Genomic DNA, 20,639 nt, shown 5'->3' with positions numbered 1-20,639 from the left:
ACCTCGCAACCGAACCGGAGTCACCGCGCGGGATAGACAGACTATTCAGATATCAGAAGCGAGATTCCCCTCTTGAGTTACATTTTACGCATAGATAAGGTATCTCACTACGAGACAATGCGTCTGCAAAACTTTCAGCAGATCCTGCAGTGCGTGGATTGCATTTCAATAATGCGGCTCAGCACCTTGGTAAGTTTTTATTTTTCGAGCGTGAATATGCAAGAAGGGTTCACCATTTATGGAGCCCCTAAGTCTAATTGGATGATGCATCAGTGGAACTTTATTATTAGTATACTTCCGAATTCAATATTGGCTCTTGAGTGTTGGATATTTCGGGGCGGTAACCTAATTAGGTTAGACAGTTCGGTGGGTCAGCAAACAGTCAGTTGCACTCTACTATGGCTACGAACGGAATGATCAAATCCATGTTCGTTTGAATTACAAGAATATCCAGTTTCTGCTTTCGTATGCCCGGCTCGTGTGAATGGGATTGGGCCATTTTCGAGTATTTGAGCCTCATGCTACGTACCATTACATCGTGCAACTGATATCCACTTCACTCAGTTACATCCTTAAACCAGATAGGTTGGCTCGCGAATAACCCCGCCCTAAAATGACGAATGATATCATTCCCAATCCACTTTTATCACTCCCGCATCACACCCTACCCCATCCATACCCTTATACGCAATACCCAACGCACCCTTAACTCGTAGCATCAAAACTGACCGCCGTACTGGTCTCTCCTTCAGATGCAATATCCAATTTAACGTTATTGGCCAATTTTTTCTGTTCAGCCTCCAAATCTGAATCATCCCCTCCTTGTGCTGCTTTAACTTGGATACCTAGGACTTCAGCTGTAAGCTTGAGTACTTTGTTCTTTATCTTGCCGTTCTAGGTTTAAGTTAGTCATTTTAAGCTACATACGTATTTTACGAGGTAAAAGAGAATAGTGCAAACACGGGACGGAAGATGTTTACCTGAAGAGCAGTAGCATCATCACCACTTGCAGCCTCAATGGCTGGATTAAAAGCATCAGTTTCGGCATTCTCGGCAGCATCGTGGATTCCATTGATGATTTTGAGGTCAGATGCAGAGACAGCAGCAAGATTATTCATATCAATGGCCTTAAAGAGGGCATTAGCTTCATCTTGGGCCGTTCCAGCCGTGCCGCTAGAGATTTGGAAATCGTTGTATGTGGAAGCAGTGAGAACACTCCCGGCAACGGTTGAATTGGCTGTCGCTGCGGCCTTCTCCTTATCGGGGAGAGGGGAGGCGTAGACGGCAGAGAGGAGGAAGATCAGAGCTGAGAGTGAGGAACGCATTCTTAGTAATTCGGTTGCTGCGGTTGAGTGTGATAATAATACACAGGTCAAGTGAGTGACTTCTGGACGGAATTCGCAATGTAAAATAATTGTATTATTAGTTCAACAGACAGCACAGCTATGTGAGGAAGTGAAGATTGAATGGGAGTAAATGTTTATATTAAGGATGGGGATGGTAATGAAAATAAATTGAGGAAATATATAGCCATCTTTCAGGTGTTGATGGCGTTGCTTTCCTGGCTACCTTGTTCGTCTCATCTTGTTACTTTGACAGGCAGAATACAGAAGATATCCTAGACTATAGCATCAATCCCTACTATCAAAGCTACTATGTACACAGTAGCGGGGAATGAGACATCAAGTACATGTGAAGTAACATCTAATTCGGGACCAACGGCGCAAATCTGAAATCTCCAAACCCTTCAGAAAAGAGCGCTTGTCAATCATCATAATATCCTAGGCTACTGGACCAGCTATAAGCAAGAATTAAACGTTAATACAACATAAATTGCCATATAATTGGTGGAATCCTCAGCAGCATTGAAGATATATTCGTCTTATCTTCTTAGTTGCCAACGGTTACTGACATATCGAGTTTCATACATGAGACGACACCGAGAAGTTGGGATGAAGGGGTTATTTTCGGCGCCCTTGTTTCTTGGCGGAGATTAAGCGTTTGGTATTCTCCAATAACAATCGATTCGAACTGTTTCATATATGGGAAGCGAAGGACCTCAAAACACATGAAGTTACTAGAGGTGTGAATTATCTCATATTCCTACTTCGATCCTGGAGAATATGTGTTTTGAAGGTTGCAATTATTATCGAATGACATTTTTTGGCGTGAGTTACTGCACAGGTGTGAGATGTTGTTTTCCTCTCAAATCTCGGTTACAACTGACTTCCCTTCGTTCTCAACCATCAACCTGCGATTATTTTTCAGCAGAGAAGATAAATCGCCATTTCGGGAACCATCAAGATTAAGTTTTCTTCTTATATAATTCTTGAAATTATTGAACCAATAATGAACCCAAAGTGTCCCATTCGATCCTTCCAATAGCAGACAATGAGCATGTTGTGAGCCTCGGCGGGGTACCGGCCTAAGTGGACGAGATTGATTGATTGATTGATTGATTGATTAAATTAACGTCTACACTGAGTCTATGACTATCTAAGACGGCTAGGAGCTTTGTAGGCTTCTAACAATAATACATGGGGGGTAGCTGGCCTTATTCGACCGTAGCTAATACAGGTTGGGGAGATTGAAAGCCTCAATCTTCTAATGTTGACCTCCTGGGATCTTGGCAGCATATGCATATATAGTGCATATGCATATAAGGAGCAAACAAAACTCAACTTTTAATTCATTCTTTCCTTTTTGGTATACTGTTTGTTTGCTTTCAATATTTTGATTTCAAAGCACTTTAATTTCGAAGGCTGAATACCTAACCTTATTCCTTCATTTTTTTTGAATATATACTCGCAGCTTAACTGCTTAGCTAGAGGATCAATCAATTCAATCTGATACTCTTTCTGGTCTTAAGAAACCCAACAGGATGAGAAGGCGAGATTTTCAATAATCTAAATGCGTATTGTTTGATTCCAGCATTTAGCCGTACTTCTGGAGGGCACAATGCGGCTTCTATTTCCATTGGTTTTATTGGTGAGGTTTTGAATACTCCTAGAATTTTTCGAAGGGCGAGGTTTTGCAAGGATTGAAGGATTTTCTTGAATTGGTTTTGCCCTTTCCACCATAAAATTGAACCGTAGTCAGCTATGCTGGTGACGCATGCCATATAGAGCTGTCTCATTGCCTTGGGACTAAGGCCTTTTTCAGAATTAGCAAGTCTAGCCATTCGGTAGAATGAGGTTTTAGCCTGGGTAGCTCGGATTGTGACATGTTGTTTGAAACTGAGGCCAGGGTCGAACCATATGCCTAGCCATCTGACTAGTGTTGAGGGTTGAATTATCTCCTCGTTCGGAAGCTTGATTGAGGCTGTCTTCGTATCTTTGGATGTAGAGAAGTGTATTAGTTCTGTCTTCGCTAGATCAAATTGAATAGCATTTTCTTTGCCTAGAGCATATATCTGTTTAGTTGCTCTTTCGAGAGAGATGATGTTCTTTTTCCAGGATGTTGAAAATGTTGTTAAAGCTATATCATCTATATATGAGAGATATTTGATCGAATTTGCTGAGAATAGATCTCGAATATAAATTAAGAAGAGGATTGGCGAAATAGGGCTGCCTTGGGGGATCCCGGTATTGAGCGGTTTGAAGGTTTCAATTTGGCCATCGAATGAGAGCTTGAGTAGCCTTTCCTTCAAAAAAGATGAGATCCAGGCGATTAGGCTGGTTGGGAGGTTTAGGTTCTTGCAGATATCTAATAATTTGTTCATAGATACATGATCAAAGGCGCCTTTAACATCCAGGAAGAGAGTTGAGGTTTTCTTCTTGGATCTTGAATTTCTTTCGATTTCGGTAGTGAGTAAGATTGCTGTGTCGATGGCTGATTTCTTTTGTCTTCCACCCATTTGAGAGTAATGAAGTAATTGCGTAGTCTCCGCTAAGTAGCTAAGCCTTTGAGCTAGAATTCTTTCACTTATTTTGCCAAGGCAATTTAGTAGGGCGATAACTCTATAAGCTTTTGGGGCCGAGTAGTCTGGTTTTGAAGGTTTCTTGAGTATCGCTCCAGTGGCTTGTTTCCAGCAAGAAGGATGGTAACCAAGGTTGATAAGATGACTGAAGAGGGTGAAGAATGCTTTTGGTATTGCTTTGTACGCTTGAATAATGATATCTTGAGTGATCCCATCGGGGCCAGGGGTCTTTCCTTTGATTTTTGCAGAGCACGCGTTTAGGAGTTCGCTCTCTGTGAGATCAGGCCATTCCCATTTCTTAGATTGTTTATAGCTTTCCCAATTGGGCGGTGGGGTGAATGGAGGAGGAGAAAATAGGGTCGATCTAAATGCTGAGCATTTTCCCTCGAAAGAATTTTCTAGTTTAGAGGGATTGGATCGAATATTCGGGATTCGTTCGGTTTGTATATCTTTTGTGTATGACATTGCCTTGAATATGGATTGGGTATCCTCTTTTTCAAGGAACTCATTCCAATGGTTTTTCTTTGCTGTTTTAATAGCTTAGAAGTAATGATTCCTGGCTGACTGATAGATTTTCTTGAACATATCGTCTTCCGGGTAAAGTTTGGCGTTCTCAAATGCATTAGAGAGTCGTTTTCGAAGGGCTTTCAGCTCTGGGGACCACCAGGGTTTAGCTCTTTTTGTGGACTTGATTCTCGGTATACTGGTTTCAGCCGAATAAGTGATTATTTGGGTGAATTCTTTTGCAGCATCATCCAATACTTGTATGTATTGGCTCTTGTCGAGAAGGGAATCAAGAGAGTTGGATTCTGAGGTAGCAATATTAAGGTATTCACTCGAATTTAAGGTGGTTGATATCGATATTTTCGATTTGAGGGTATTCGCGAATTTTTCCCAATCCGCAAGTTTTGTGTTGAATCTTGCTGGCTGAGCTATATTCGTTGTACGGGATAAAGTGCCCTTTACTTCAAAGAGAATGCTTAAGTGGTCTGATCCAAGATCAGGGAGGACTTGCCAATCAGTGATATAGGGAGATACTGAATCTGTGGCTAAAGTAAGGTCTAAGACACTTGGATTTATCATATTTGTTCGATAAAAGGTGCTTGTGCCTGGTTCGTTAAATAGAATGAGATTGTGATCCTCAAACCATTCGGTGAGTAGGTCGGTATTTGAGCTTTTGTTAGAGAAGGGGTCCCACCAAGGGTGATGGGAGTTGAAATCTCCTACGAGGATGGTGTGATGAGTAAGAGGGGTATTGTAAAGGCATCTTTCGATGGTGTGGCCTTTTTCTTTGGCTTGGTCCGCTTCATTGTAGATATTGATGAGTTGTATTGTATGTTTTCCTTAAGTGATATTAATGATTTGAATATCTGGATCATTAGGGGAGTTGGGAGCTAGGGCTACTAACAGTTTGAATCCTTTTGAAATGTAGATCATAGTTCGGGGACGCAGGTTCGAAGGATTATTTGGGAGGAGTTGAGAGAAGCTGGAGTGGGCAATAGATCTGGTTGAGGAGAAGTCTTTCTCAGGATTCGAGAGGATCCAGGGTTCTTGAATGACTATGAGATCAATTTTGAGTTCTAAAGCAAATTGAAGAGCACTTTCGGTTGCTTGAGGGCTCTTGTTTAGATTGATTTGAAGAATGCGAGTATTGTTGTACAGCATTAGTTGGATTTCTTGATGGTTGATAGATATACTTCGCATACTTTCGAGTTGGCTTTGTGTTCTCCTTTACAATTAACACATTTGACACTTAGATATTGACATGGTTTGCCTTTTGCTTGGCAGATTATACAGAAATGACCGACTGTAGCATGATTATTACTGCAAAGTCCGCAAGCTGGAGGTTTTTTGCAGTATGATTCGTTATGGCCGAATCCCTGGCATCTGTTACATTGGGATGAAGGAGTAGATGGATAGAATCTTTCTACTCTAACACTAATGCCTGCAATATATAGCCTTTTCTGGATAGTTATATCTGCTTCTTTTTGTGTAGCAAATGCAATGACTATTGCTCCGTCTTGTTGTTTGGCTCTCTTGGAGGCATTAGTAAGCTAGTAAGGAGTACCTATAATATTGAGCCCTGGGTTGAAGGTATTGACTTCCTCTTTGATTAGGTCCATACCTTTCAGACCTGAGAATTCCTGAATTGGGATTTTGTGAATGATGACTTTATGCCAGGGTTTATCGATTTGTATTCTTTCAGCATCAAGGATTTTGTCCCAGATTTCCTTCTTTTCCATCAGGAATTGTGCATTGAAAGGGCTGTTAGTGGTTAGTATAAAATTGCCGCTCCTTGTAGTAGTGATGGCTGAGATGACTGGTCTATTGATTCCTGCTTTCTTGAAGGCTTCGTTGACTTTATTCCTTGTATTTAATGGTGTAAAAGAGGGTGGCTGATAAATAAGAGGTTTGATGAGGATTAGTCGTTTGCTTGGGGCTTCTTCCTTTTGTTCTGTAGTTTTCTGTTTTGTGGGTTTTGCCTTTGTAACTAGGTTCCATTCTCCTGAGGTTTTGGTGATAGTGGCATAGCTGGCTTTGGTTCCAGGGGCGTTTATTGTGGGGGGGATCATATGACTGGGAAGGTTTGAAAGATGGTTGGCTTGCTTTTCGATCCGTTTGGTGGCATTTTCTAGATGGGAGATTTGTGATATGATGATATTTGAGGCTTTTGTGAGTTTTCCTTTTTCAAGATATTCACGAAATATTTCGATTAAGTCTAGGACTTTCGATTGTTCTTCGGTATCCTCTTCCAGGGAGGCAGCTAGAATGAGTAGACTTCTAGCTTTTTGGATAGCTTCTTTTGGTGAGTTGATATGGGGTTCTGAATGGCTGGGTGGACGTCTTCGTTTATTATTGAATTGGAGCGTTGGGCGATTGATTGGTGATTTGAATGGATCATCAGAGCTCAAGGTATTGCGTTGTGTTTGAAAGTTGAAGGGTTGGGAGGGGGTAGGACTGGAGAGGATGAATGGCGGGCTATTGTCTCTTTCATGGGTTTGTTCAGTGTGGTTCACTTGGCATGGAGTGCCTAAGATCACTTTTGGGAAGTTCGATTGGGTGGTCCCCGTCATTGATGAAGGGGGTGAAAATTTCACGCGTTTTAGCGTGGTTTCACGTGTTTTGGACGTCGACGACAGTATCACAACAACCACTGGTTCAATTTCTTTGGGGACAATTGCGTTCGATTGATACTGATTTGTTTAGTGCAAATGAGATATAAAAAGGGTGTATTTCGAAAAATAATTTTTCTTCAAAATTTGTTGGTGTGGAACATGTTGAATTGATGGCCGCTGTTCCTGCAGTGGATTCATCATGCAACTCGGCCCCATCATTGGATGATGACTGTACAACTGGCGCCATTTGCGGTATATCTCCGAAATCAAAATCGGCCATTTCGTTTATGTCGAAAGTCCAGTCAGCTAAGTTGTTTGCATCGGCTGGAATCTGGCCGCTGTTCCATTCTGAGATATTGTTCGGTGTCATATTTGTAAGAGTGAGGTGTTGTTCTTTTTCGCAAGTGTTGAAGTAGAAGTTATTGATGGATATAATCTATTATACCGAGTTAAATGAGATGCTTTATATTAGCATTGATGTATTTTTACAACAATTTCAGACAGTATGACACTGCTCCACTTTAGCGCCGTCAGCTTAGCCGCTTAGAATTGACCGCGGCACTTGAAAGGCTGATACCTGTCAGGGGGGTCACTTCCAGTTGCATGCATAGATCCCTGGGACCTGGGGCCGGGAACCAACCTTGGTTTCTCGCGCAGAGTAACAACGAATAGATGCATACGGAAAGACGGACAACGAAAAGACGTCCTTGTTTTACTTTTTCAGAAATTCTGTCTTTGGTTGGATCTTTTGCCATATATAACTGATTGCAGGATAATATTTGTAAAAGCAATTAATTAAAAATATCAGAACTTCACGAGATAGATATATCTTCAAACGATTAACACATCTTCAAACGATCAACACAAACTTCAATATGAAAACAACAACAGGCTTCGTTTTTCTGGCAGGCCTTGCATGTACCCTTGGGGCACCTTCTGCTTGTATGCTATCTCCACTCATCTCTATTAAGGCTGGTGATAAGTTAGTCACAGGGTGGGTAGTGTTCCTTGTTTACACGATTGTCAATAAAGCTGACAACTTCCAGGATCGAGAATACCCTTAGCGGTCCATGCGAACTAATTTTGTTATTTTCGGACGATGATTTCCTGCCTGTCACTTTCGCATTCGAACCAATAGCATGCTCTGCCTTTCAAAAAGCTGAGATATCGATACCGCTCGAGGTACCTATCGGACCTGCTACGCTTTTGTGGTTTGGACTTATTGGCCCTGGTCAATTGTCTGTTTGCTGATCACCTTTTTCTAGGCAATGTGTAGGGCAACAAGCGACCGGATGTATCAGAGCATCACTCGAAGGAGGCAGCGGCAACTTTGATTTGCTCAATATCCAACAAAGCGGTACTGTAACTTGTCTTATGCCAACAGCAACATATACGTCGCTCTTGACTATCACCCAACAATCAACGACCATGGTCAGCTCGATAATAACGACCGAGTTCGCAACAGAAATGGATACGACTTCGTCAACCTCTTCATCTACCCTGCTGTCCTCACAAAACTCGAGAATTAACTCACAGGGATCAGGCCATACTTCCGCAGCAGGGATTACAACATGGCCCCATGCCACCATTAGTGCTTCTGATATTAGTTCTTCGTCGACATCCTCCATAACACTGAAGTCTAGTTCAACTATTACTGATGGTGCTTATTTTTCCAATAATGAACCTTCTTCTTCATTTTCAACAAAAAGTGAATCTAGTTCAACGGCCACTGAAGGTGCTGATTCTTCCGATGATAAATCCTCTTCTTCATCTTCAACGAGAAGTGGATCTAGCTCATTTACCACCAACAAAGTTGATTCTTCCAATATCAATACATTTTCGTCTTCCTCGGTAACTTCCACGATTCCAAGCATTACTATAGTAATGGAACAAACAGCCCCACGGGCTCCTGCATGTACGATGGATCACTAGATGCCGGGATGATATTCCGAGTTGGGGCATTCTTGTCTTGAAGTCTTATTGGTGTGCTTCCTATCTAAAATTCTAAATCCAAAACTTCTAACCAAATAATGCTGTGGTATAGCCGCGCACTCTTTGTGATTGATTCTGTGATCATGGAATTGTTGAATGTGATAGACTATACTGCTTACGGATGTTTTCGAGCTGTGCGCAAAAGATTATCTGTTACTGAACAGTTGATATCTATATATGCCTCCTCATATTGTATTGATTGAGGTACAGAACTCATATGCATACACAATTTTGGTCCTCTGTCTTGAACCCCATTTTCCTTTTCCTCCTTTACATTATTCATCCAAATTCAACAAGTTCTTTTACTTGCACAATGTCCATGCCCAAAAATATGAGCCATGCTAGCACAGATGTTGTCGCAGCGGTGCCTCGCCACCTCGATGACATGGCAGAGGCTTACGAAAATTTGATTGCCAGTGCCGGGCCTGGTGGTCCCACTGCAGCTGGAAGTAAGCTCCGGGATAGGGATCACGACATGTCGAATCACCACAAGAAGGTCTTGAATTCCTGCCTGCAAAAAGAAATTCACGAGCATAACGATACTCGCGCAAAGCTTCAGCATATGCAGGCAGTCCTTATGACTGCAGAAGGCCACTCTTCAAGCCTCAATATCTATGCAGCGGATCTCTATGAGTCTAGTAAGAGTCATCTCAAGAGAGCTAACATTGCAGAAGAGGCTTTACATATCAGTCGGATGGAATTGATGCATGCTCATGTAAGATTCCGGTGCTGAGAAATGATATCATTCTCCAACTAACGAGAAACACAGCAAAAAATTAGTACTTTAGAACGAGCCTTGCATCGCTCTCCAATGCGGATGGTGGAGCCTCAGGTAAGTTTACAATATTGAAAATGTCATCGTTCTCAAATTGACAGTTTTGGCAGTTGTCATATACAGGACACCCAGAAAGAGGCCAGATCATGTTGACGATTCCCATAGATGTCAAGGGCAGATGTTGCACTTGTACTGGTAGAAAAAGTCAAGAGATCATCAACTTTAGGTTGAGAATACCTCTTGAAGTAGATGATGGAAAATGCGTGTGTGAGGGTGGATCAGGACCTACTATACACGAAATACACCAACCGACATTGATTCATTTCGGAGTGAATGTGGATGATTTTCCGCATAGAAGCACACCTCAACAAGGCCAAATCAGTCCTTTATGGTTGGATGGGAATACGCAAGATGTGACGGGGGCAACTAACCCCGGTGCTGGAAACGTCCATACGCTCCACGCTCAGAGAATCAATCTTGTCAATGACAATTCTGTGGGCAACACACAGGCCACTAAAACCAATAATCCGAAGACGGATGCAGTAGCACCTCAATCCAGAGCGACCACGGACAATAGCGTCGGGAAACATGGTCCAGCCAGGGCCGGGCTCAGAGTCGCTGTGGACCGTTCCGGCTCACCTTCCATCTACGATGGTAATACTTTGAAGTCTCCTGCGAGCAAACCATCGGATTGCATTGAAATTGCCAAGGATTTCCGTCGAAAAAGCCATACACCAAGCTCCCAGTCTAGAACTAACTGTGTGAACGAAGTGAATGACTTCAATTCAATTACTACTGTAATAAAGAACTAAGCGAACGCGAAAGAGACTAGCTCTTTTAGTAAGTCTATATAAGACTTACTACTTTCAATATGTAGCTAGCTCTTTAGACAGAATACAATTAGACATACAGGACCTACGTAATCCGTGGGTGCTACGTCTTCCGTATCCTTCTCGTACCAACACTAACCTTGATAATCTCATTTTGGCAATGACCAGTGATAACGATATCCTTCCAAAGATTGCGGAGACCAAGTCGTCGGATCGGGTAAGTATTCCATCAATGCTAGGCAACGGGCCCAAGAACCCTTTCACTTCAGGGACGAACAGTGATGTTACTGGAAACAAGCGAAAGTTATCAACGATTGGTGGTATCACGACTTGGAGGAGTTCTCAAACAAAGCAGTCAAAATTGGACTAGGTCAAACATCGGTATTGTAGAAGAATTTGTTTATAGAAAAGGATTAGGGAATTGTAAGGTTTAACAATGGATTCCCATAATTGGTAATCATGTATACAAGAGGGAGGATTTCGTCGTTTTTAATTTTGGAGTGGTATGCAAATTTATCCGTTCGTCTTTGTCCTCAAGTGTTTTGCTAGAATTTTGGAGAATAGTTCTTTGAACCAATAGAGTGATCACAATAAATACCTGTGGTATTTTGAATCCTTCTCTCATTGGCTATATGATATGCTTAGTAAATTCCGGATTAATTCAACAAATCAATCCGAATTCAGCCTTGAAGTGGAGAATTATCTGGATTTTGCTTACTACGTATATCCGGGGGAGCCAAGCGATTTAAAATATTCTGATCCGGCATCCCGTTAAACGTTTCCGAATATTTCGGGTTGAAAAAAGCCGAGAAAAGCTAGAACTGAATATGGTTAGTTAAAATCCGTGTTCTTGCACACCGCACTCGCTAAAGAAATTTTTTCCTGATGCCGCCTCGGTCTACGGCATGATTTAAGAGAGTGTTGTCCGTTAAGTGAAAAAGCGAAAAGCGAAAATCGAAAATCGACAAAGTGAATAACGTGGTTTATCAGCATGTGCACCATATCAGCATGTGCACCACTTTTACCTCAATTATTATCTTTCAATTAAAATAAAATTACAACAACATTATAAAATAGAATTAAATTATATACAATCTAAGGATCAATTAATGCTGGATCTAATTGACAAGTTCGTGCATTATGTGAAGTACTACTGCATTTGCTACATCGTTGTATAGTAGCTTGCCTTCTTGTTGAAGAATCATCATTTGTATATTCGTCGCATTGTATCTGATTATCTACATTCTTTTGTTCTAATATATTATACTCATTCCCTACTGAAAGTGCTCCTCCTTTTCGTATTAAAGCTTTTTTAATTCTTCGATGTTTACTAAGTGCTTCATTTGCTTTATGGAGATTATGAATCTCAACAATTAAAAGTGTATTTGTATAAGCTAGAAGCTCTGTACCCTTAGCTAAAGCTGCAACTGTTTCAAATATTGGAGTAGATGAGCTTCCTTGATGCCGAGCAATACGACTTTTCATTAAAGTAGATTGAAAAAGAGCTTTAATTGGATTATAAGATGTTTGAGATTGCTATATATCAGGATCGGCTGATATTGATCTATTTGATAGAGTTCTTATTCGAATATCTAGCTTTGAAAATACAATTTCCGGATTAAATAGGATTAGCCCAGCTCTGCGGAACCCAGCTTTACCATTTGATATAGATATTGCTTCGATATATACAGCTTTGAAGGCTTGAAAGAACTCGGTTTTGGTAATATAAGTGATATACGCCTTAATAAAGTTCTCGATTTGTCGATTATATGAACATTTTAAAAGATCAAAACAATCGATATCAAATGATTGAGTTAAATGTGAAGAGTGAAATAGTAAACTAAATAATATAATATTGTGTTCCTTATAATATTCCTGAAATACTGATGATTTATAACTTTCATACTCATCAAGCACTAACATTCGATATCTACCCACTTTCCTACTTTCAGTATATTTGTTGAAGTGCTTAATCCATTCAAGACCTGTCTCATTATCTGTCCATCCATTAGTAGTAGGTTTAATAAGCCAATCGTATAGTAAATCGCCTTCGGTATACCAATTTGAGAGATGGTATTCGCCTTTTACTATCAAAAACGAAGGTATATTGTGACCTTCTCCATCAACACAAATAATCGCTGTAGCCCATTCCCGATTGCCTGATTGTATAGCTTTGCTTCTTCCATATCGATCAGCTTTAGTAACTACTATATGTGATGATATTTGTCCCATCATAAAACCTATCTCATCGAAGTTGTAGAAATCGCAGTCCAGAATACCATATTTGGCCTGCATATTCGATACCAATCGAAACCATCTTTCAATAAGCTCTGAATCTTCGCAGAAAGCTCTTTGAAAATCATAAACGCAATTAAAACGCGTCTTTAATTCTGTATATCGTTTCATAAAGCGATGAGCCCAGAGCTTTCCAACCTTCTTCACACCCCGCGTTTCGAGTATATAATTCGCCATATCTTCCACATCACTTATTCGAGGACTAAATCCTCTCTCATCTATGTCGAGTATATATTGAATAAGTACTTCCTCTTCCAAATCAGTCAAATTATGGCTTTTTGGTCGAAATTCCGTATGAGGGGTTAAACCATTCATTCTGCGGATAAGTGTTGTATGCGATATATTATATAGCTTTGCAGCCTTCCGAATGCTTAATTTTTTATCTTTTCGAATACCTTCGATAGCTAAGAGCATTTGAGCTTCTTTATTATTCGATTGCATTATAGATTGTTGATAAATCGCGTATTGAAGTGGAAAGATAATAATTGAGGTAAAAGTGGTGCACATGCTGATATGGTGCACATACTGATAAACCACGTTAGACGAAAAGGCAAAATAAGCGAAATATGAACTTTCTATTTTAATTTTAATAATTCATTATAATATTTAAAAAATTTCCCAAATCAATAACCAGATAATACTTATTATTAGCTTTTCAAATATATAATTTTTTTATTATCAAGTTTTATTATCTCAGTGCGACGGTTTGCCCCCTCGAGTTTAGCGGCCGCCGCATTAAGCAAGGTGCGCGCACGTGCCAGCCGCCGCTTTCAACATCTATAAAAGGTCGTACTCTTCTCTCCTCAACCATCTTCTTCCTCAACTCTCTCCTACCATCCCTCTCTCGGTCGCCTGATCTCGTCATACACCATCGACCCCTTTACTGAGATCCACTCAGTATGCCTCATCACAGCTGAAGTACAGCCGGTTTGAAGTCAAACCCCTCGATCTTCCTCGATCTGCTACCCTGGAATCGATGCTTATGACTATTGCAATGGCGATCACTCCTCTAGATGGCATCACAGTGCCCGAGATACGAGCCTGAGCCCAAATCACTGCCCTCGCCTCCCTCGCCTCCCTCGCCTTACTGCTACATTATCTCGATCATCACAGTAATATCTTCTCGGTGACCACGATAGGGAGACTTACCCTTGGCATCATCTCTATACGATATGATCTGGCCAATAGAAAAAATGCCTCACGATGAAGTAGCCAGCTTCCACCTGATTGCAATGTTACATTATATATTGGTGTAAGGATTTCGGTGAGCCCGTTAGGTCGGTGTGACGACTATATGCGCTGTATACCTGTATCTAGGCTGATCTGTAAGGAGAAGGACCGATTTCTGTCAAATGTGGCTACACCAGGTAACGATATACATGAAAATAGGAACGTCATAGGCTCTCCTAAGCATCCTACAGACCGAATACGAAACGCCGGCGTTGGTAGAATAGATCATAAGTAGGTAGGCTAACATGGAAGATAGATCATACGACCTCGGAAGGAGCTCGATCCGTAGTCCTTGCACATTGGAAGGCTGGATCTTGTGATTGAGGTCGTTCCGAGGACCAATTGGCACAGGGTGCTACTCACAGCAAGACTTCCACGACGCTAGAATAGGCACAGCATAAACTCCGTTGCAGAGTCTCATTTCTACCAAGGGAAGGTTGTTCGGGTTCAGCTACACAGGAGATGGTCGTAAGCTGACGCGTCTTCCTAAACCGACCTACCTCCAATCTCCCCTTACATCGGTCTCGCCGCAGCTGAAAATTTCGACAGCATTGCCTCTCTCAAACCACAAATCTTGATTTCGTACTTTGACCTCGATACCTTTGGCTGTTATGATGACGAGCAACCAACTCACCCGTATTGTTTACTGGACGAGATACGAGGAATATAGTCGCAATCACCAAAACCACCTCGATGACCCTAACTATGGAACTCTTCTGTGGGATCTATTTTCGTTCACAGTCTGCCTTGGACCTGGGCTAATTTGTGAGGAGAACAGCCGATCCTTATCATGGCTATCTACAAGGGGAAGGTCGTATGGCCTCGGAACAAGCTCTATTCGGGGCCATGCTTATATTACAAGGATGGACCTTACATTGAGCCTAGAAGGATGATCAGCTCAATATCCAAGTTTTGGTAAGATAGTTTGTTGGCGCCAGCATGGATATACGATTATCTGGAGCTACACGGTTTCATTTCTACGAAGGGAAGGTTCTTTTGGCATACTGGGGAGACGACAAGGGGCCATTGGGAGTATGTATGCTTTGTAGCCGATGATCGATAAATGGCGTTAGGGATATATCTTGCGCGGGAAGGGCTGTGTCAGGACCAAGGTGTTTGTATTATGGGAGTGCATGGAAGCTTGCGGAGGACGGCCTTTCTAGCGACCAAAGTCAAACTGCTACTGCGAATTCGACAATAATTGATTTCTCGGAATGGCAGCAAACAATTTTGATCGCACGAGCCAAAGTACACGCTGAGGACTACAATGAATTCGCCTCGGTCCTCCTTGCTGTTGCACGTCCCCAACCCCCTCGAGTATGTTCTCGATAGCGCTGGTGATAAGGGGCTTGTTTCGGTCTTTGCTTGCCCCTCGCAATGTATTGCCCAATCGCAAAAATGCCTCACAATAGTGATATACCTGCTTAGTTGCTCAGCCCTGTTACGAATCGCTTCATCGTAAAGCAGAACAAATCGGACAAGCTTTCCGCATTCCGAGATGAGCGATAGGCGGCCTATACCTTGATTTGGGCTGAGTTATGATGAGACAGGCCTATCACTATCAAAGATCCTGCAGTCTACTATGGGCTTCAAAACGGACAACCAGACACTACAAGCACCTAAACCGCATATTGGTGATTACAAGAGATGTGGTAGGATCTGGAAATAGATGAAGGACGTAATATACTTGATCCTTCAGCTGGAATTTAGTTTGCTTGGAACTACAGTTATTTCTGCCATCGGACTATCCGCCGGTTGTGATCTGCATGCTACAGGCTGGGATGAGTGAGAGGATGAGATATGCAGCACACTGGGTAAGGGTAAGTAGAATTAAAGGATTTGGTGGTGGATGAACTTTGAAAGACGCGTCAGTTTATGTAAGTATGAAAACAAACAGTTTAGTCAATTTCCGTCTAGTAGAAATTTTGCAACAATAATAAATAGGATTGGTTAAATAAGTTAAGCCTATAATAAACTGTTAAGATCCGTCCGATATCTCTTCACATAAGAGGCTACTGGCACAGTTTTCTGGGTTTCGGATGCTTATCAAAAGTAATGCAGTGATCACGGTAATCTCAAGAGTAAGTCAACGTATGAAATACAGATGTGATTGGTAAAGGTATACTATAAAAGTATGAAACAAGCTGAACACGAAGCTCCTATCTAATGGGTGACGACCCAGAGTTATATAGAATCTTCCTGCTCTCAGATCCTGAAAGGATCCTAGATCCAAAAGGATCCATCACGTGACCATAAACTATGAAATCCCAGGAGGGTGCCAGGCCATACAGCCGGCCCTCCTCATGCGCGTACAACCTTCAGAGTCACATGTAATGTGTTCTGCCAGGTAAGGAAAACGTGATCACCGCGTGATCGTAATATAAACACAAGAAGTATTTCACAGCACGTTCCGCTTAGCCATAGCGGCTTTCATTGATTTCTGCAGCTCAAAAACATTCTCCTGGTTCATCATGGTGTAGTGGGACCCCGGGACATCATGGAACTCGACATCGCTCCGTACGAAATCGTTCCACGCGAGGAGATGGTCTTCAAGCCATTTGCCTTTATCGCGGCCCACGGCTATCAAAGGTACCGCGTAGAAGACATCCATACGTTCGACCATCCCCGACGGATCGTAATCGTGAGCCAGGCCTTGCAACTTCGAGGAGAGTGCTGCCCAATGCTGCAGCTTCTTCTCGTTCAGGTCGAGTTCAACCAGACGGTCCTTGGGCGCCACCTTCATGATTCTCGACAACACCTCTTCCTGCGGCAATGTGTGCATTTCGGGAGACATGGCGTGAGCTTCGTCTTCAGTGATGAAGCCAAGGAAATAGACCAGGTTGAGTAAGAGCTCGGTCCAGTCAAGCTCGATCATTCGGAATTTGATGTGGGGTGGGAGATTCAACGTTCCGATAAAGCCGACTTTGCCGCCGCTGGCCTCAATCTTCTTGGCAATCTCGAATGCGATCATGGCGCCGAATGAATATCCTACGAGCACATAAGGACCTTCCGGTTGCTTCTTGCGGATGGCAGTGAGGTAGGTGCTATATACGATTGCGGTTAGCTATGACTATAAACAGGGGGATCTGAATAGCCTACTCGGTCATGTCATCAATTGATTTATGCATTTCTTCACCAGGGTTGAATCCCGGTGCTCTGATGGCATATACCTGACGATCGGAGAAGAACTTGCTCAAGTTCAAGAATACCAAGATCTCTCCCAAACCAGGATGGAAGAAGAAAATTGGGGGCGAGTTGGGATGTCCCATTCTGAAGCTGCACAATTGGGTCATATGCTTTAACCCCCTTTTCCAATTGCAACAGGACTTCTGCCAAACCCTTGATGCTTGGGTTTTGTAGGAGGGAAATCATGGGGATTTCTTGATCGAGCTTGAGGTGATCCTGCACCAGTGCCTTGAACCGAATCAACTGAATACTATCCACACCCATGTCTGTCAAGCTATTCTCTACGCCCACCTCATCTTTGTCTAGTCCAAACTCCGTTGCAAACACTTCAATGAGTGCCTTCTCTGTTGCCGTTGTTGGTGCGACCCGGGAACGCTTTTTGTAGGCCGATACGCGCGCCTTAGCTGCGAAGCGATACTCGTCATACCTGCCGGCTTCGTAGGCAATCTTTGATTTAGGGCGGGACAACTTGCCGAGGGCGGATTTAGGAAGAAGTTCGAGAGGCAGTGGGATGATGTCTATAGGATTCTTTGAGCAGTAGAGGGCTGATTGCTTGCCAATGGCGTCAATTGTGGCAGCAAAAGCTGCGTCGTCATCTGCAATCCCCGCTTCGGGGAGGAAGATAATGACCAGCTCCTCACTATCAGCGCCCTTGGGCCAGGTAGAGAAAGAGGCCGTAAAAGATGGAGTTACGCCCGAGATTTTGGCTCCCTCAAGGGCCGACTCGAGCTCGTGTGAGAAGTATTTCAACCCGTTAATGATGATTGAGTCCTTGGCTCGACCACTCAGAATCAGATTTCCAGAATCATCAATATAGCCTTTGTCGCCCGTCTTAAACCAACCATCGGGCGAGAAAGACGATTCTGTAGCCTCAGGGTTATTGTGATAAGCCTTGAACACTGCAGGCCCAGAAAGCTCTAGGTTGCCGCCTTCCCCTGGGGACATAACGTTTCCCTCATCATCGGTGATACGCTGCCGAACGGAGTTTATAGTACGACCGACAGAGCAGAATTTCAAATCCGCGTTTTTTTCCAGGGTCGGGAAGTGCTGGTGGTAGTGACTAGCGGCAGAGGTCTCTGTCATACCAAATGCCGTCTGCAGCGATGTAGCTGCCGCACCCATGGACACTATGATCTGGGTGAAATCCAAGCCAGTGGAAACGACGTTGGCCTCACCACCACTTACGACAGTGCGAAGAGATGAGAGGTCGTACTGCTCAGGCGGGTTCTGGCTCCTAATAGCCCTGACGACTGTGGCAAGGAAGAAGTTGGGAGCGAATGTGTGACTCACAGCGTGCTTCTCTATGACTTTAAAGAACATAGGAGGAGCGCGCAAGAGTTCAACGGCGGGGACGTGTATCTGAGTTGCACCGCAAAGCATGGCGTGCATATGAATTTCCGTCAAACATGCAACGTGATCAAACCCTATAATTCACTCAGTACAAGATATAATTTTGATTTCAAGGAAGTGTGGCTACCTATCCAATTGAGGAAAACATCTTGACCTGCGGTACTCGTTGCAGCTGACTTCCCCTTCACGGAAGCTAGGATCTGTTCATGCCTAAGTTCTACAGCTTTAGCATTTCCCGTGCTCCCTGATGTTAACATTAATAGAGCTGGCGCGTCCGGGTGCCTATGGTAACCATTCGTGTTCGCCTTGCCGTTGACTTTCACTTCGTCAGTCGATTTTCCATAAAGCGAAAGTGCTTCGATAGAAGTCACATCGAGCGTGGGAACAGAGCTGAGTTCTCCGCGGATCCTCTCGATTGTAAGGACCTTGGGACTTTCAAGAATATTCTCTAGATGGAGCAGGTGGCGTTCTCGAGCAACCAAGTCCGATGCGAGAGGTGTAGACACGGCAGGAATGGCGCCGGCGGCAATGACGGACCAGAACCACTCAATATAATCCACATGAGAGTCCAGATGAAGAAGGACGATTGAGCCATTCGCAGCAATGTTTTTCTTTTTCAGAATATCGGCATTGAACTGTATTAATTGTCAAGACATAAAGGTATTAAAGTACGTTGTTATCAGCAATTTAAAGGGCAGACATACCTTTGCCTTCGCCAATAACCCTTGGTACGACAAAAATTGAGGCGGTGATACCGATCCGGCTTTGTAGAAGTACAATCCTTTATCAGGGGCATTCGAGGCCGCATCCTCTAAGAGGTCCAAGATATGGAATGACATAGATAAGGTATGATTTAAATGAGACAGAAGCTGAATCGAGCGAAATTGTTGGACTCTTGTAGAGAGGGAAAGTGTCAGACTTTATGCTTCACTTAAGTACCTTCCCAGCTGAATTCTATACATGGTCTATACATGGGTTTTACACCATTAGTTTTCTGCATGGTTCCTGCCACGGTATCTGCAAGACTTGAACTAATAGTCTAACGTGATGGAGGTAACCACCTGTGCCGTCATTTTGCTCGCTGGATCTCGAAAGTTTCGTATGAGCTGCGGCCTGGCACTCATGTAACGTAACTTACAATTCCTGCGCTCCTATACTGGAGCGGGTTAATTTGGAGCGGGCCTTCGACAACGACAGCAGTGCCGGCTGCAGCACTGTCGGACTCCATGGCAGCAGCGGGTGACATGCGGACGGGGTCACATTGCAGCTCATCAGACCTTCTGGAGGTCCAAGACCAAGGGTGTTAAATCTTAACTTTTAAAATTAACTTTTTAAAGGACTCAAATGAGATTATACTTAGCCTGAGGTTAATAGCTTTACAATAAGTAGGTAACGTACTTGACAAGCGAGCAGCGCATGCAAGCAAGCTTGAGTCTCTTAACTAAAGTATACATATATTTGTTATCACGAATCTATTTATACTCCCTTAGAGTTATTACTACTATTATTTACCTTTTATTTGCATTATTATTTTGTGATTCCTCTTGCTGCCCTTTAGCTACCCTATAGCTACTATAGCCTTATACTACTCGAAGGGGTTTTAGTATATAAAGGTTACTCTCCCCTAATTCTGCTTAGCTTATTAAGAAAAATAGGAGGGAAAACTAGAAAGGTATTGGGTTTATTCAGACCAGAAAGAGCATCAGATTGAATTGATTCATTAGCTAAGCAGTTAAGCTGCGAGTATATATTCAAAAATGAAGGAATAGGGTTAGGTATTCGGCCCTCGGAATTAAAGTGCTTTGAAATCAAAATATTGAAAGCAAACAAACAGTATACCAAAAAGGAAAGAATGAATTAAAAGTTGAGTTTTGTTTGCTCCTTATATGCATCATGCAATATATATGCATATGCTGCCAAGATCCCAGGAGGTCAACACATCCTGT

At 42.7% G+C, this 20,639-nt stretch overlaps 8 protein-coding genes across 8 annotated transcripts; 2 read left to right on the top strand and 6 right to left on the bottom strand.

The window, feature by feature from the left end:
* Positions 1–705: 705 nt before the first annotated feature.
* Positions 706–2,070, bottom strand: SS1G_12123 (hypothetical protein; the record flags this gene model as incomplete). The annotated part of the gene is made up of 4 exons (XM_001587044.1): positions 706–894; positions 981–1,306; positions 1,721–1,781; positions 1,909–2,070. The coding sequence occupies 4 exons, from the start codon at positions 2,068–2,070 to the stop codon at positions 706–708; spliced, it is 738 nt and encodes a 245-aa protein (XP_001587094.1).
* A 766-nt stretch (positions 2,071–2,836) lies between these two features.
* SS1G_12122 (hypothetical protein) lies at positions 2,837–5,002 on the bottom strand (the record flags this gene model as incomplete). Its single annotated transcript, XM_001587043.1, has 2 exons — positions 2,837–4,283; positions 4,485–5,002. The coding sequence occupies 2 exons, from the start codon at positions 5,000–5,002 to the stop codon at positions 2,837–2,839; spliced, it is 1,965 nt and encodes a 654-aa protein (XP_001587093.1).
* A 350-nt stretch (positions 5,003–5,352) lies between these two features.
* Positions 5,353–7,405, bottom strand: SS1G_12121 (hypothetical protein; the record flags this gene model as incomplete). Its single annotated transcript, XM_001587042.1, has 4 exons — positions 5,353–5,478; positions 5,626–5,939; positions 6,045–6,898; positions 7,266–7,405. 4 exons carry the CDS (start codon positions 7,403–7,405, stop codon positions 5,353–5,355), a joined length of 1,434 nt encoding a protein of 477 aa, XP_001587092.1.
* Positions 7,406–7,885: 480 nt separating this feature from the next.
* SS1G_12120 (predicted protein) lies at positions 7,886–8,909 on the bottom strand (the record flags this gene model as incomplete). The annotated part of the gene is made up of 4 exons (XM_001587041.1): positions 7,886–8,007; positions 8,073–8,112; positions 8,418–8,629; positions 8,720–8,909. The coding sequence occupies 4 exons, from the start codon at positions 8,907–8,909 to the stop codon at positions 7,886–7,888; spliced, it is 564 nt and encodes a 187-aa protein (XP_001587091.1).
* A 431-nt stretch (positions 8,910–9,340) lies between these two features.
* SS1G_12119 (predicted protein) lies at positions 9,341–10,614 on the top strand (the record flags this gene model as incomplete). The annotated part of the gene is made up of 3 exons (XM_001587040.1): positions 9,341–9,742; positions 9,808–9,859; positions 9,926–10,614. The coding sequence occupies 3 exons, from the start codon at positions 9,341–9,343 to the stop codon at positions 10,612–10,614; spliced, it is 1,143 nt and encodes a 380-aa protein (XP_001587090.1).
* A 1,113-nt stretch (positions 10,615–11,727) lies between these two features.
* SS1G_12118 (hypothetical protein) lies at positions 11,728–13,368 on the bottom strand (the record flags this gene model as incomplete). Its single annotated transcript, XM_001587039.1, has 2 exons — positions 11,728–12,168; positions 12,322–13,368. 2 exons carry the CDS (start codon positions 13,366–13,368, stop codon positions 11,728–11,730), a joined length of 1,488 nt encoding a protein of 495 aa, XP_001587089.1.
* Positions 13,369–15,096: 1,728 nt separating this feature from the next.
* On the top strand, positions 15,097–15,666 carry SS1G_12117 (predicted protein; the record flags this gene model as incomplete). The annotated part of the gene is made up of 3 exons (XM_001587038.1): positions 15,097–15,189; positions 15,379–15,474; positions 15,586–15,666. 3 exons carry the CDS (start codon positions 15,097–15,099, stop codon positions 15,664–15,666), a joined length of 270 nt encoding a protein of 89 aa, XP_001587088.1.
* Positions 15,667–16,555: 889 nt separating this feature from the next.
* On the bottom strand, positions 16,556–19,939 carry SS1G_12116 (hypothetical protein; the record flags this gene model as incomplete). Its single annotated transcript, XM_001587037.1, has 7 exons — positions 16,556–17,201; positions 17,257–17,427; positions 17,771–18,767; positions 18,821–19,328; positions 19,398–19,587; positions 19,633–19,658; positions 19,832–19,939. 7 exons carry the CDS (start codon positions 19,937–19,939, stop codon positions 16,556–16,558), a joined length of 2,646 nt encoding a protein of 881 aa, XP_001587087.1.
* Positions 19,940–20,639: the final 700 nt, after the last annotated feature.

This window comes from Sclerotinia sclerotiorum, genomic scaffold, assembly GCF_000146945.2.
Source record: "Sclerotinia sclerotiorum 1980 UF-70 scaffold_19 genomic scaffold, whole genome shotgun sequence".
In the NCBI taxonomy this organism is placed as follows: domain Eukaryota; kingdom Fungi; phylum Ascomycota; class Leotiomycetes; order Helotiales; family Sclerotiniaceae; genus Sclerotinia; species Sclerotinia sclerotiorum.
The sequence above is the reverse complement of the archived record's forward strand: the minus strand, read 5'-3'. Positions and strand labels throughout refer to the sequence as shown.